General features: G+C 40.7%; 1 protein-coding gene across 2 annotated transcripts in view; it reads left to right on the forward strand.

The window, feature by feature from the left end:
• Fchsd2 (FCH and double SH3 domains 2) overlaps positions 1-16,776 on the forward strand; it is a 169,756-nt gene that overhangs the window by 142,468 nt on the left and 10,512 nt on the right. For both annotated transcript variants that reach the window (XM_021167292.2, XM_021167291.2), the window contains 2 exons: positions 934-1,095; positions 12,370-12,504. In XM_021167292.2, the coding sequence (XP_021022951.1) occupies positions 934-1,095; positions 12,370-12,504 (297 nt within the window). The remainder of the gene's footprint in view (positions 1-933; positions 1,096-12,369; positions 12,505-16,776) is intronic.

Genomic DNA, 16,776 nt, shown 5'->3' on the forward strand with positions numbered 1-16,776 from the left:
ACTGACCCTCAAAAGATAAGGGGCATCATAAAACATAAAGCATTGTGCAAAAATGACTGGCATCAACCAAGCATGAGAGCATGTGATATGTTGGAGTGTGTAGTCACGGGAGCGTAGAGCCTATGAAAAGACAGGAAAGGCTATTCCAGAGTGTAAAAGCTATCCCACTCCAGATTATTACCCAGAATCCAGTTGGAGCTGGAGAGAGAGTTCAGTTGTTAAGAGTGCTTTCTTCTCTTGTAGAGGATCCAGCACCCACATGTTGTCCCACAACTATCTGTACCTAGGTCCAGGGGATTGAATGCCTCCTTCCTTCTTCCTTCTTCATGCTCCAGTCATGTGATGCACATACATATACTCAAACACACATTTATACTAAATTAATAAATGTGTTTTATTTTAAGAATAAAACATAGTCCTAGTCCAGAGTCCTAGTCCTAGCATTTTAAAACAAGAGGATAACCTGGCTGAGTTGTTTACTTATGGAATATGAAGGAAAAGAAAAATCCCAGGGTGAGCTTAGAAGGCTGCTGAAGATGCTGGACTTCAAGATGTTCTAAGCCACATTCTTAACAGCAAAAGGAAGAGTTTGTGGTATTCTCATCTCTTCCTAGTCACATTTGTTTTATGTTATCAGTACTGTGGCCTTGTTGCGATACAAGGTACAGCAGGTGTGGCTGAGTGGTAGCAGCGCATCACAGGCATCACATGCTCAGGATCTGAGTTCAATCCCCAGCAACCCCTGAATCAATAAGATACAATACAACATTTGCCTTATGTGCTGTGTTCATGTTCTCTATTTTCTGTAGATAAAAATTAACATATACCAATTGCTGATAAATACCAAGAGTGTTAATAAGTTGGAAATAATTTAATCAGTGGGAGGAAAAATTACCTTGAGTCCCAACCTTGTTTGTTTTGCTGTTTTCTTAGATCATTAAATTGAAAGCTGAAGCCCGGCTAGACCTACTGAAGCAGATTGGGGTTTCTGTAGATACGTGGTTAAAGAGTGCCATGAACCAAGTGATGGAGGAACTAGAAAATGAGCGGTGGGCCCGCCCTCCAGCCGTGACCAGCAATGGCACTCTGCACTCGGTACAGTTTCTTTTCTTGGATTTCATTGGCTGACTGACTTTCACTGTTGTTTGCTCTGAGGCCAAACTTGATAAAACTTTAAAAACAGTGGGAGGTTGTTACCTTCTGCCTGTCACTTCATTTAAGCTTAGTACAGCAAAGAGAAGAGGGAGGAGAGAACAAGTATGTTAGTGTTTGGTTTTTTTATTTGTTTTTCAATTCGGTAAAGAATATTTTGCCACTAATTGGGCTATTGGTGCCCATCCCCCAAACTTATTTTTCCATTTATAAGGTAAATATGCATTTTAGCTGAAAGTGGTAGAAGAGAAAAAATAGTATTTCTGTAATTTTCGGAGATCTTCTCTAGTGAAAGGGACATTTAGAAAGTTGGAAAGTACCTTCTCAAATGTAGGGTCTGAGCTGGAGAAATATCTCAGTCAGTTAAGTGCTTACCTTGCAAGCATGAGGACCTGAGTTCAAGCTCCAGAACCTGTGCGTCATAGCCAGACTTGGTGATGCATGCTTGCCATTCCTTCCATGCTGGGAAAGTGGACACTGAAGATCCCAGGGGCTCACTAGCCAACCAGGGTAGCAAGCCAAATTGGCAAGTCCCTGGCTAACACACATGAGCACACATATATACACACATACACATAAAATACACAGGCTTAGTATAAAGGTGGATTCAGTTACCAGGGGCAGAACAAGAACCCAGTGCAGGGAGAGTTTGACAGGTAATAAGCAGCACACAGCTTGTTTTCCCTTCAAGTCCAGGATTCACCCTGCTTGTTTCTTGATGGAATCTATCAATGTTTGTCTGTCTTTATTTTCTTTTGTTTATCATCTTCCTCTGTGGAATATAATGGCCATGTCTTCTGACTCAGCTCCATACAGCAAAGTGCTTTGGTACACAACAGATACTTAGTGTTTGTTGCAGGAAGAACTGAGTGGATGAATGGAAGGATACACTCCACTCTACCAGGCCTCCCCACTCGGTGGGGTCTCGAGTCTCTCAAGGGTTAGGTGCATCTTCCTCTGAGGCCACACCAACTGGTCCTCTGCTGTATATGTCCTGGGGGCCTCATATCAGCTGGTGTATGCTGACTAGTTGGTGGCTCAGTGTCAAAGATCTAGGGGGTCCAGATTAGTTGAGACTGCTGGTCTTCCTATGGGTTGTCTTCCTCCTCAACTTCTTCCAGCCTTTTCCTAATTCAACCACAGAGGTCCCCGACTTCAGTCCATTGGTTGGGTGTAAGTATCTGCATCTGTCTCAGTCAACTGCTTGTTGGGCCTCTCAGAGGGCAGCCATACTAGGGTCCTATCTGTAAGCACACCATAGCATCAGTAATAGTGTCAGGCCTTAGAGTCTCCCCTTGAGACAGATCCCAAGTTGGGTCGGTCACCGGACCTCCTTTCCCTCAGTCTCTTCTCTGTTTCTGTCCCTGCAGTTCTTTTAAACAGGAACAATTCTAGGTCAGAGTTTTTGACTTGAGGATAGCAGCCCTATGGCTCCACTTGATGCCCGGTCTTTCTACTGGAGGTAGACTCTCCAAGTTCCCTTTCCCCACTATTGGGCATTTCATCTAAGGTCCCTCCCTTTGGGTCCTGAGAGTCTCTCACCTCCTAGGTCTCTGGTACATTCTAGAGGTGCCCCCCCTTCCGAGGTTGCCTGTTTCCACTCATCCTGCTGACCTTCGAGGCTTCACTCCTATCTCCCATGCCCCAATTCCTGATCATGTTTCCCTTTTCCCCTCCACCTCCCCTCTCTCACCCAGGTCCCTCCCTCCCTCCCTCTGCCCCTCGTGATTGCTTTCTTCTCCCTCCAAGTGGGATTTAAGCATCCTTACTTGGGTCCTTCAGCTTGTTAACCTTCCTCAGTTCTATGGATTGTATCCTGGGTATTATGTACTTTTTTGCCTACTATCCACTTATTAGTGAGTACATACCATTCATGTTCTTTTGGGTGTGAGTTACCTCACTCAGGGTGATATTTTCTAGTTCTATCCATTTGCCTGCAAAACTCATGATTTCCTCGTTCTTAATAGCTGAATAGTATTTCATTATGTAAATGAACCACACTTTCTGTATCCATTCTTCAGTTTTGGAGCATCTGGGTTGTTTCCAGCTTCTAGCTATCACAAATAAGGCAACAATGAATAGCCAGTCTTGCAGAGCCTGTGTATTCCCTCTTTCAACTTAGAGGTTATATTTTAAGGAAGCTTTACCAGTTATGCTACTAAAGGAAATAATAGCTTAATGAGGCCCCAGTATTTATTTAACCTTTTTCTTAAGTAACATTGAAATAATTCAGAGAATTCTATACCCCTTCAAACTGACAGCAAGCTGGCCAAGGAACATGAGGCTGAAATACACATTCTGGCAACCAAATCGTTTCTTCCATTGTAGATGCCAAGAAAGCATTAGTCATCTGGGGATCATGATGGCTACCCTAGACATTAACAGTATAGCTAAAGAGTCTCATGGAAGGTAAATGTTATTAAACCGCATAGTCTCTCTGTCTTAGAGAACCATACTTACATGATAATTCTTCCTCCTGTCTCATGCTGACATGTAGAATATAGGATAGGGGGGCGGTGGTGGCAAAAAAAAAAAGAGTCCCAGCATGTGAGCATGTGGTGACACATTTAAAAGAGAGTTGGGGGGGGGGGGGTTGGGATGGTGCTGCATGTCTTTGATTCCAGCCCTCAGTTGGAAGATGCAGATGAAATTCCTGAATTCAAGGCCGTCCTCTAGCTTGGGCTACATAGAGAGTTACAGACAGTCCAGGACTATGTAATCAGACCCAAGCTGAGAGAGGGGAAGTAGGGGATGAGAGATATTTAGTTGTTGGGTAACTGGAGCCTACATATAGCACCTGAGGATGGGTTACTGCCAGTGATCCTGTGAGCCACTAAATCACTCATCTTTCCCTCCTCTTACTTTTCTGCCTTCTCTCCCTTAAATCCATTCCCGGTTTATAACCTAACCTTTAAAATTATTTCAATATAATAAGGAATGTTAATTTTGTACAATTTTTTCAGTCTAATTTTTCTTGTCCCTGGATAATCTTCATAATCATTATTTTAAAGTCTCTGTAGTCATTTTATGTAACATTTACATAGATGCAACTGATCATTCATATTTCTGGATCTTATATGCATGGATTCAATCAACCACAAATTTGAAAGTTGGGTTTTTACAATTGCATAGAAAATTTTCTATTAAGCATGTTGTCTTCCTTAGGGTTTTACTGCTGTGAACAGACACCATGACCAAAGCAAGTCTTATAAAAAACAACATTTAATTGGGCTGGCTTACAGGTTCAGAGGTTCAGCCCATTATCATCAAGGTGGGAGCATGGCAGTATCCAGGCAGGCATGGCACAAGCAGAGCTGAGAGTTCCACATCTTCATCCAAAGGCTGCTAGTAGAAGACTGACTTCCAGGCACCTAGGGTGAGAGTATTAAGCCCACACCCACAGTGACACACCTACTCCAACCAGGTCACACCTATTCCAACAAGGCCATACCTCCAAATGGTGCCACTCCCTGGTGCAAGAATATAGAAACCATCACACATGTACATAACAGCAATTATTTCTACAGCATTTACAGTTTGTTAGATATGTGTAGGTTATATTTAAATACTATTCCTTTTTATATAAGGGGCTTGAGTATCCCTGGAATTTAGTATCCATAAAGGATCCTGGATTCAATCTCCTTGAATACTAAGAAACAACTAAATTTCTTTTTTTCAGTTTTAGGCCTGATTCCCAGAGTGGAAGCAAACAGAATCTGTAGGCCTTTGTCTGAGATTGGGTTTATTTTTATTCTTTCTCGTCTCCTTTTTACTTAGAGTTTCTGATCATAACTGGCACTATCTTCATGACTTCCCTCAACAGTTGCACTAAGGCAGTCTGACAGTCTGCTTTGTTGTGCAGACTCCCTAGGGATCTGACATTTGCAGAATTACATAGAAATAAATCCTGAGCCAATCATCCTGAAGACTGTGCTGAATAATGTGGCTGAAAGGCAAGGAGATGAATGTGCTAACCTTGACCCCTCAGTATGCCTAATAGTCCTGATAGTCCTTGCAGTCCAGTGGAATTTGTGTTTAAATTATGAGAACCTGCTTATGGGCTTAAGCTAATCTCAATTAAAAGAAAGAGTGAATTTCTATAATGAAACAAATAGAAACTGTTAAAAGACTATTCTTGCCAAAAAAAAAATAATAATCTTCAATTGCTTTTATATTTATAGTACTTTCAAATGGTCAGCAGGCTTTTTCATTGATCTATGCTCTCTATGCTCTAGACCAGGCTGGCCTCAAACTCACAGAGATCCTTCTGCTGTTGGGATTAAAAGCATGCTCCACCACCGCCTAGCTAAAACTTATTGTTTTATCCACTTTGATTTCTGTGGAATACAAACATTAGTTTCTTCTTTTTAAAAGTGTGCTGAAAATGTAGTTGTGTTGTTAGAGCCTTTGCTTAACATTCATGAACTCCTGGGTTCAGTCCCCAATACCACCTAAACTAGATGTGGTAGCATAAACCCTGTAATCCTAATACTTGGGAAATAGAGTCAAGAAAATCAAAAGTTCTAGGTCATTCTCAGCTACATAGTAAATTTGGGACCAACCTGGGCTACATGAGACCCTGTCTCAAAAATAATTAAAATAGTGATAATGCTAACATTCCTGTGACACAGTTTCTTACCCATAAAACATGTCAAAGAATACTCATCTCATTTCCGAGATAAGCATCTAGTTTTATCAGCTAAGCTTAAATTGTTCCTAAAAGAAAAGAGTAGGGCTCAAGTGTTAATGTCAGGTATATTAGTACATTATCTGCATGAGAACTCGTTAGTAAGCATAGTTACTGTGAACGTGTTTTCTGATGAGCTGATGGAACTTGGGAAACTAAGTATCTCCGTACAGCTTGTGAGTGAGGAGAGATGACATTTGAATCCAGAGGTGTCTGCCTCTGCAGCCGTCAGACCACAAGCCCTTGCTCTGTGGGGTTTCTCTGTGTTCTTCTAATCTTGGTCATTTTATTTACTGTGTAGTTTGTTTTTTTTTTTTCAATCATCATTGGATGTTTTATTTTCCATCCTATTAGTGGTTGTGTTAAATCTTTGTGTACTATGTGACTAGTTAACATTCAAATTCCCAAGCTTTTGATATTTCAGCAGCTTTATTAAAGGTTGAAAACATACATACAACGTCACATTTCATGTACACTTTCTGATGTTTGACATGTGTACACCAGTGAAAGCATTGCAGTTACTATAATAGCTTAATTATGTGTATACTAAATATCCTAAAATGCTAGATGTTTATTACTCTCACAAACTTTCCTCATTCTCTTTCATAATCATGCTCATTTTCCTTCCTCAGTTAACCACTGATCTACTTTCTGTACTTTAGGTTACTGTGTTTTCTGGAATTTAGATAAAGTGAACCATATGAACTCTTTTGTGTGGACCTTTGAAAACTCAGTATAAGCCAGGCATGGTGGCACACACCTTTAATCCCAGCACTCGGGAGGCAGAGGCAGGAGGATTTCTGAGTTCCAGAACAGCCTGGTCTACAAAATGAGTTCCAAGACAGCCGGGGCTACACAGAGAAACCCTGTCTCAAAAAAAACAAAAAACAAAACAAAACAAAAAAAGACCAAAAGCTCAGTGTAATGATTTTGAGGATCACACGTGTTGTTTTATGCTGACTATTTTCATTGCTGAACAATAGTGTGTTGTATAGCTGTAGATGGGCATTTGGGTTGTTCTGGACTATTACTGTAATTTTGTAAGTCTTGAATTTGTATAGGACATGTACTACTAACATACACTTTTGAACATGCTGTATAGTGGATATATAGTTAATGTTTTAAGAAACTAATCCTGGTGACACAGGTCTGTAATTTAGCTCCTTGCAGGGCTGAGTCAGGAAGATCACAAGTTAAGATCTGGAATAGCCAATGAGCAATGAGCTCAAGGCCAGCCTGGACAATTTATTGAAACCCTGTCTCAAAATTAAAAGTGTAAAAAGTGCTGGGAAAAGGCTGACTTGCTGAGACAGGATCTCCATTTATAGCCCTTACTGGCCTAGAACCCACTTTGTAAACCAGGCTGACCCTGACTGCTCTTTCTTCCTCTGCCAGGTTTGCGGATAATCAACACCGAGGCTGTTCTCCTTTAAATAGACTTTGATAATTTTATTTGGGGTTTGTTGTAAAAAAAATTCTTTGTTCTATCCAACTTACCAAAGTTACTGGCATAAAGTTGCTTATACTATTCTTGGCTATTCTTTGAATATGTAGAAGGACTTTAGTGACATCAGCCACCCCTCTTATTCCTGTATGTTTTGTGTCCTCTTCTCCCCACCCCCATCATTCTGTTCTAATGGAAGTTCATCAAATAGATGGCTTTCCACAGTTAGCAGGCTTTGGTTTCATTGCTTTTTTTTTCTTTCTTGTTGTTTTCCTGTTTTATTAATTTCTGCTTAGATTTTAACTATTTCCTTTCTCCTGCTTAATTTGGATTTAATTGGCTCTTTTATGATTTGGTTTCTTTTGTTTGTTTGTTTGTTTTGTTTTGTTTTGTTTTCCAGGTAGAAGCTAGGGATGTTGATTTTAGACATTTTCCCCTTTCTGGTGGAGGCATTTGGTAAACATTCCTGCTACATACACCTGTAGGTTCTTTGCACAGTTTTGCTACTGTGTCATCATTCCCTTCAAGATGCTTTCTGACTGGCTTTTCAGCCCTTGAATTTTTGAATGCTGAAAATGTGTAGAAGCTTTCCAGATATATTTCCACTTTAGATTTCTAATTCACTTATGTTGTAGATCAGTAACATACTTCAGTTCTTTGAAATTTACCAAGACTTCTTTTGTGACCCAATGTGTGATATATAAAGAGTGTACATTCTGCTGTTCTTGAGTGCTGTGTTCTACAAATACAGTTACATCTTGTTGGCTGATGGCACTGCCTATGTCTTCCATATTCTTACTGCTCTGTGATGTGCCATGCCTTAGGGAATACAAGTCGTGTCCCAGACTTGTGTGAGTTCTAGAGATACGTTTCTCTAGTCGTTCTAGATGGTTCTATTTCTGGCTTCAGCTACTCTGTTCATGCACATACACTACTCAGCTGAAGACTTGAGGCTCTGCAGATTTCTCAGGATCTCTTTCTGCTCTCCTTGTTACTGCGCTATGAACCCTAGCCACCTTGGCCTGCATGATCTCCATGTTCCACTCAATTCAGAGGGCACAGTGTCCTCAGCCTGGAAACTTCTTCTGAGCATAAGTTGTGCAGACTTTTCCATTCCCCAGACACTACTGTCTTTCATTGCTTGATGGCCTATGTCTTGAAAACTTTTAAATTTTTGACCATATTTTATGTTATTACATTTATTTATTGGGGGTAGGGCATACCACATTAATCAAATAGAGGTCAAAGGACAACTTGCAGGAGGTGGCAAGTACCTTTACCCATGGAGCCATTTTACAGGCCCACAACAAATTTTTTAAATTGTTTCTGGCATGAAATTCAAATCTGGTCCTTAGTATTCCATCTTGCTTTGAACAAAAGTTTATATATTATCTACTTAGTGCTTGGAGTAAGGTCCTGTGCTCTGCAGTCACTTCTCTGTCCAAGTAGAGTTCAGAGGTTCTGCTAATCAGTTTTCTGCAAGTAGCTGCTTTCCTCTGTGTTGGGTGTCAACAAATTCTTCATCTGACTCTCTGTACCTCACAAAACCAGCAAAAGATGATGATGCACTAAGTACCTCCCATTTGCCAAGTGTGTGGGGTTAAAATGCATTACCTCCTTTAATCCTTCTGGTAGCCCTGTGAAAAAGTACTTATCTTCATTAGAAAAATAGTTGTCTTCAAAAGAGAGTTGAGTCACTGAAGTTTAGGAACCAGATGACTTGCCCAGGGTCTCACACAGCAAGTAAGTGATATAGTCAGTATTCACCTCCAGCCAGTCAGTCACTGCTTCCTGTCTGGGAGAACCCCCGTGCTTGTAGCAGAAGACAGCCGCTGCAGAAACTCCCACAGGGTTCTTCTTACTGCCCTTGCAGGAAGAGTAAGCTTTTTACAACATTTAAGAAAGGAAAAATGTAAGTATGGCTAAGAAGAATGGTTTCGATTGAAGAAAGAAGGGTTGAGAGTGTAGTCCTTAGATAAGAGAGTAAGGAAGAGTGGGATTTTAGTGGGTCAAGAAACCACGAGAACAACGAAGAGGGAAAAGGGAGAGATTAGTCTAAGACACTGTGCTTTAAAACCCGCTAGAACCGCACAAAGCATCTGACATGCCTGTGGTCACTGAAGCTTTCTAGTCCTTTCCGTGAGAGTCAGACATGAACTAAAGACAGAAGGTAAAAGGAATGTTTAGTATCAGTCCATGCTGGCAAGAGAAAGTTCTCTGGACTGATTCCCAGTACCAAAGCACAGTACATGTTAGCATTCCATATATATTTTTGGAAACTTGTTCTACCCATTTTTATAAATGTCTGAGTGTTTTGTGTAATACAGTAAAATGTCTAACTTTCCCTAGAGTATGAAAGAAAGGTCTTCTGAATATATAAAAGATGTTTAAGGGACCAGAGAGATGGCTCAGTGATTAAGAATGTTTGTCCTGCTTTTGCAGAGAACCCACTTCCCAGCACCACAACAGGAGGCTAGCATCCACCTGGAACTCAATACCTCTGGCCTCTCTGCACATATACAATTAAAAATAAAATACATCTTTTTAAAAATGAAAATTTTCACTGGTCATGGTGGCCTTACGTATCTAAGTAAGTACTCAAAGTACTAAGTAATCTAAGTACTCAAAGTACTAAGTAATCTAAGTACTCAAAAGAAGGAAGCAAAGAATTCTAAGAAGCCTGAGATGCGTACATGTCTGGCCAGGCTGGGATATATAGTGATGCTCTGTCTCAAACAACTGAATGAAAACTAAACCTCTGTACCCAGTAAACAATAACTCCCATGAGCCACCTTCAGTCCCAACAAAGGCTGTGCTGCTAGGACTTTGGCTGCTCTTCACACTTCCTAGAAATGGAGTTGGTTTTTATCTTTTTGTGATGGCTTACTTATTTAGCATAATGTCTTTAAAGTACATCCATTTGGTAGCATGTGTCAGGCAGGATTCCTTCCTTTTTAAGACTGAGTAATATTCCATTATCTGTGTATACTGTTTATTTACCTATTCCTTTAGTAGTGGAACTTAGGCTGTTGTAATATTGCTGCTGTGAACATGAATTTGCAAACATCTGTTTTAGTCTTTGTTTTCATTTCTTTAGGTGTATACCCAGGAAATTTTTGTATACTCCTATTTTTAATTTATTAAGGAGACATCCCGTTTTCCACAGCAGATGTGCTATTTACAGTCCCACTACTGGTGTATAGGTTCCAGCTTTGCTACATTCTTAGCAATACATGCTCCTTTTTCCTTATGATAAAGACACTAATGGACATGGAGTAGTATCTCATTGGGGTGGATTTTGTTGATTGTTTCTTGTTATTTTATGTTTGTTTTGGGGTTTGTGTTTTGATTGATTGATTGTTACAGGGGTTCATGTAGCCCATACTGGCCTGAACTCAAATATATAGCCATGTGCTACCAAGTGTCACCCTGTAGCCTAGACTGAAATCACACTTAAAGCAGTTCTCCTGACTCAGCCTCCTGAGTGCTGGTATTACAGACATGATGCATCATACCTGGCTTCATTGTAGGGGTGAATGGATTTCTTATAGCTCATGCTGGCTTCAGCTTTGTGGACAAAGATGACCTTAAATTTCTGATCTTCTTGCTTCTGTTTCCTGAATGCTGAAATTGGAGCCATGCACCACCACCACACCTGGTTTTGGGGAGGCAGAGGATGGAACCCAGGTCTGAATGCATACTAGCCAAGTACTCTTATAAACTGGGCTGCATCTCTAGCTCCTTCATTGTGGTTCTGGTAATGTCTTTCAGTAACAGAGCACTTTATCTTATTTATATCTGCTATTGGTCATGATTTAAGCTCTGTGTTGGGCAGTATATTTTCTAAAAACCACGTGTAAAGCATTTCTACTTGTCATAGTTACCAGACTGTCTCTCCACAGTCTTCGTCGTAACATACAGCAGTCTTCGATATTTCCTCGTGTTAACATTTAAAAATGTTAAGAGGCCTTTGTTTGCCAACATTTAACAGCAAAAAGTTAAAGGATACTGATAATTTACTTCTTGTATATCTGAGGTTTATTTGTGACATGGTCTCATTTAGCCCCGAATCCACTACCTGGCTAAAGCCAGCCTTGCATTTTTTGTTTTTGTTTTTCGAGACAGGGTTTCTCTGTGTAGCCTTGGCTGTCCTGGAACTCACTCTGTAGACCAGGCTGACCTCAGAAATCCACCTGTCTGTCTCCCAAGTGCTGGGATTAAAGGCATGCACCATCACTGCCCGGCTGCCAGCCTTGAATTTTAACCTCCACTTCCCAAATGCTTGAATTACAAGTGTGCATCACTGAAGTGTTTTACTTTATTGGTGTGTGTGTATGTGTGTGTGTGTGTGTGTATACCATGGTGGTGTGCCCTTGAGAGCTGGCTTTCTCCTTCCACCACAGGATCTGCTGATGGAATTTGAGTCATCAAGGTTAGCATGGCAAGTAATTTTTCAAAACCACCAGCCTCCCAGCCTGATGTTTTACTTTTTTATTTATTTATTTATTTATTAGGTATTTTCCTCGTTTACATTTTCAATGCTATCCCAAAAGTCCCCCATACCCACCCCCCCAATCCCCTACCCACCCACTCCCCCATTTTGGCCCTGGGGTTCCCCTGTACTGGGGCATATAAAGTTTGCATGTCCAATGGGCCTCTCTTTGCAGTGATGGCCGACTAGGCCATCTTTTGATACATATGCAGCTAGAGACAAGAGCTCCGGGGTACTGGTTAGTTCATATTGTTGTTCCACCTATAGGGTTTCAGATCCCTTTAGCTCCTTGGGTACTTGGTACTTTTTTTTAAAAGACGCAGTCTCACTATGTAGCCCCTAAATGGTCTGAAACTTTGTAGACCATTCACAAAGATTTGCCTGCCTCTGCCTCCTGTATGCTGGGATTAAAGGCATGTATACTACATCTGAAACAGCATTTTACTTTTTATTTTTAAAATTCTCTGGTCTTTTATAATATGTGAGGTTGAATAGATAAACTAATATTTTGAAACAATCTGATTTTCAATTTGTTTGTTTTCTACCATTTTCATGAAATAAGCAAAGTAGCCAATGGCTTCTAATTTTTCCTAGCTTAATGCAGATGCTGAAAGAGAAGAAGGAGAAGAGTTTGAAGACAACATGGATGTTTTTGATGACAGCAGCTCCAGCCCTTCTGGCACTTTGAGAAATTATCCACTCACCTGCAAAGTTGTTTATTCCTATAAGGTTTGTATCTCCCCTATATTTCGCTAATAGTAAATTGTGACAACTCTGAAAATCCATGGAACTGCATCTGCTTACACTATGCTGGCTAGCACAAAGCTGCCATCTGTTGACAGAAACAGGGCATGGTGGTGAAATATTGAGTCTCTGCTGTCTGACTTTTCTGATTAAAACCCTGTCTTTGCTGCTGTTGAGCTACCCAACCATCTGCTGGGTCTCTGGTAACGTGTTTTTTCTGAGAGTTGTTTATTTATTGAATCATAGGAACAGTATTTACTGTGAAGACTAAGTAACATTTCCATAGCAAAACAATGAGTGTAGTACCCACATCCCATAAACTTTCAGTTCATACCCCAGCTTGGCATAGATCGTCTATTAGGAAGCCTCTCAAGATTAAGGCCAGAGGAAAAGTGTCTTATAGAGCAGCTGTAGGAAAGAATCCAGTACAGTAGCTAGTGGCTATAGTTCAAACTCCAAGAGCACCCAACTCCTGCCCCCTGAACATCTTTGTACTGGTCATGCCTTCTGCCTAGAACTTTTATTTCCTCAAGTCTCAGATGCCTACGTCTCTCCCTTGGAGCTCAGCTCAAAAAGCACCTCCCTTGCAGGAGAGATGGGTCAGCAGCTAAAGCTCTTTTTGCCCTTACAAAGGACACAAGTTCAGTTCCCCGCATCCACACACTGAAGTTCACAGCCACTTGTAAGTTCAACTCCTGACGGCTGGCCTCCAAGGGCCACTTACACCCACACAAATAATTAAAATAAGTCATCTTTTTTAAAAAATGTCTTTCCCTTAAAAAAGAAAAAAAGTACCTCCTAAAGTCACTTCTGAAAATGTAATCTGGGGCTGGTGAGATGGCTCAGTGGGTAAGAGCACCCGACTGCTCTTCCGAAGGTCCAGAGTTCAAATCCCAGCAACCACATGGTGGCTCACAACCACCCGTAATGAGATCTGATGCCCTCTTCTGGTGCGTCTGAAGACAAAGACAGCTACAGTGTACTTACATATAATAAATAAATAAATCTTAAAAAAAAAAATGTTAAAAAAAAAAAAAAAAAGAAAATGTAATCTGACCCATTGCCCTCTGTCACGCATTCTAAACAGTCATGCATTGCTTCACAGCGGTAATACGTTCTGAAGAATGTAGCATTAAGTGACTTCAGTGTCCTGCAGACATCATAGACACATCTTCCACAGCCTAATAGCAAAGCCACTGCTCACTGAGATGTCTGCTCTGTATGCTTTACTGCTGCTCATCAGGCCATAATAAAGCAAATGATGCTAAGTCCTCTGGTGTCAGCTCTGTGGTAAAGGTTTTAATATCCTCATACATCACTCACTAAGCCCCTGTGACAGTGCCTGGGCACAGTAAGTGATAGAAGAATGAGAAAATGAACATGCAAGGGAGGCATGAACAAGCGAGGCTCAGACTGCCCCACCCCCACCCCCGTAATACTGTAACAAAGCACGGCAGAAGAGGATAGTGTCAAAGATAACAGGGGACAGTATAGAGAGAAACTTCAACTGTTGTACACTGATACCCTACCTCACCCCTGTGTGCTGAAAGTTGGCCCCATCTACTCAGTCCTACCTGGGCTTTTTTTGAGATTGACATCCATTTGTTAAATTTAAACATGTAATTTGTCTTGTTTCCTAAAGGGTTAAGGCCATGTAATTTATTTTAATAATCTTCTGAAAATTTGGAATCATCTTCTGAGACACTTGGAAAGGTCTTTCAAAGTATAAAGCTAAAGCTCAAATTATTTCCTGATCTTACTTCCTATTGTTATATTTACTTGAAAGTTCTAGAAATAAGATTTGTGATACTTAAAGGTAGATTCCTAAACCCTCACCTGATTTCAGACAGCTCACATTCTTCCCCATCTCTTCTGCTGATATATCCAGTCATTTTCCTATGGTAAACCAGACAAAGAAAACCTGTTTAGGGATAAGAAGTTTAGCTCAATAGTACAGTACTTCACTAACATGCAAGATTCTAGGTTCAAATCCCCTAGGACCAGTACTTGATTCCCCAGAGTCAAGCACATGATAGAAGAAGAGACCTTATTACTAAAAATGTACAGATACACATTTTTTAAAAAGGATCAGATATGCTGGTTCATATCTTTAATGTTTAATACTCTGGAGACAGAAGCAAGCAGATTCCAAGCCAACCAGAGCTACATAGTGAGACCCTACCTCAAAGAAAACAAAACTTGTAATTAATGTGCATCTCTACAATCTCTGCGCACATTCTTCAGCTTTCTACGGTGAATAAGCATGACTTTTTAAACCAGGAAAGCAAAATACAGAAATGTAAAGATAAGTGGGACTGGATTTCTGACTTACTGAATATTCAGTAAGTAAATAGTCAGTAATTTCTGACTTACTGACTTAAAGGACACAGGCTTAAAACTATATATTTAGTAGGCATTTATTAACTGTTTGCTGTCTATAGTTGGGATGACAGAAGAGAGAAACATAGCCCTGCTTTAAGTCATTCTAAACGGAAACCCACAGGGATGAACTACTAGCTGGAGTGCTACACATGGAAGTCTGTGTCTAAGAGATACAGGGATCTTACAGAAGTAAAAGGGAAGAGGCAAGAAATTTATGATGGCTGTTCTGGGAGAACATGAGCTGTGCCACAAATCACAAGTAGCAGTAAGAGCTGCGGTAACTGCTCATTCCTAACTTTAGTAACCCTGAAGGAAAAGATTATCAAATGTCCCTTTCATTTAACAAATTTTATGTAAACACCTCTATTTACCAGTAGGGTTTTTTGGCCGTTTTTTTGTTTTGTTTTGTTTTTCTCTGTAGGATTGTGGCACTGACCAAATAAGGCTCTCTCTCTCTCTCTCTCTCTCTCTCTCTCTCTCTCTAAGATTTTTCTAAACTTTTTTGAATGTGTATTGGCTTTTTGCCTACATGTATAGCTGTGTGAAAGTGTCAGAACTCCTGGAGCTAAATTACAGACAGTTGTAAGCTGCCCTGTAGGTACTGGAAATGAAACTCGGATTCTCTGCAAGAGCAACCAGTGCTCTAACAGTCCCTCAACAGCATCCTATGGTTATTGTCCATAGAAATAGGCTGAAGCTGGACTTAACACTCAGCAATCAGACCTACTCTTTTGAAAGATGGGGGTGGGGGCTGGCAGACAGAGAACAAAGGAAGGAAACAGGCAAGAAAGAGCACTGTGTACTCAGAGAACAGGAGAGAGTGTTGGCTCAAGACTTTGGGAGGCCCACAGGTCCCACTCCCTGTAGATCTTATACCATCACTCTAGTGCTTGCTTCTATTGGCCCACTGCTGCAGAGCTAGACATGGGCCTCCATAGATTGTCACAGGACAACAGTATGTTTGAAGGTGCCCTGAACCTCATGTCGATAGTGCACACCTTTATTCCCAGAACTCAGGAGGCAGAGGCAGGAGGATCTCTTGAGATCAAGGCCAGCCTGGTCTACAGAGCAAGTTACAGAACATCCAGGGATACACACAGAGAAACTCTGCATCAAAAACACCGAAAGATTAAAAAAAAAAAAAAAAAAGTGAAAATAGTAATAAAGGTGCCCTGCCCCTCTGCCTTCCTTCACACACCTTCAAGCCTGGTTCCATTGATGTTCTTAGGAAAGTGATTTCATTACAAAGGGCCTTTTGCTAGTACATTTACTAGTGGTTTTGTTTGGTTGTATTTTTGTGTATGGTGTTGTGTTCCTATGGAAAGGATGGCCCTTTGTAGCCCAGGCTAGCCTAGAATTCCTCTTCTTGTCTCAGCCTGGGATTAAGACATATGTCAGTCACCCTGTCTGGCACACAATGTAGTTTTAGAGTAACAAGAAAATTCCACTGGAAAACAAATATGAAGAGTAAATAGTTTTGTTCATATTTTGAAGTCAGTGGTAATGTACTTAAAATCTGTTGCTGGAGTATTATGGAGGGTCCTTCATCTTCAGTCCTGTTTTGCGTCAGAAAGCTATGACATCATCCATAATCTGAGTTTTAATGAGATGGGAAATACACCTGAGGCAGTGACTCACTTTCAACATCACATACCAGTGATGCTGGAACTCAGTAAATGGGTGCAGGAGGATCAGAAATTCAGGCTTTTTGAGGTCCTCAGCTACAGATTGAGGGCCGCTTGGGCAACACGAGACCATATATCCAAAACAGAAAAAAAAAAAAGTGACTCGCTTCATTAATTCCTTTTGTTTGCATAATTTGGAGATATTTTATACTTGAGATCTGGAGAATGATAAGGCCTTGTGTGGTTGTGG

Source organism: Mus caroli, chromosome 7, assembly GCF_900094665.2.
Source record: "Mus caroli chromosome 7, CAROLI_EIJ_v1.1, whole genome shotgun sequence".
Taxonomy (NCBI): domain Eukaryota; kingdom Metazoa; phylum Chordata; class Mammalia; order Rodentia; family Muridae; genus Mus; species Mus caroli.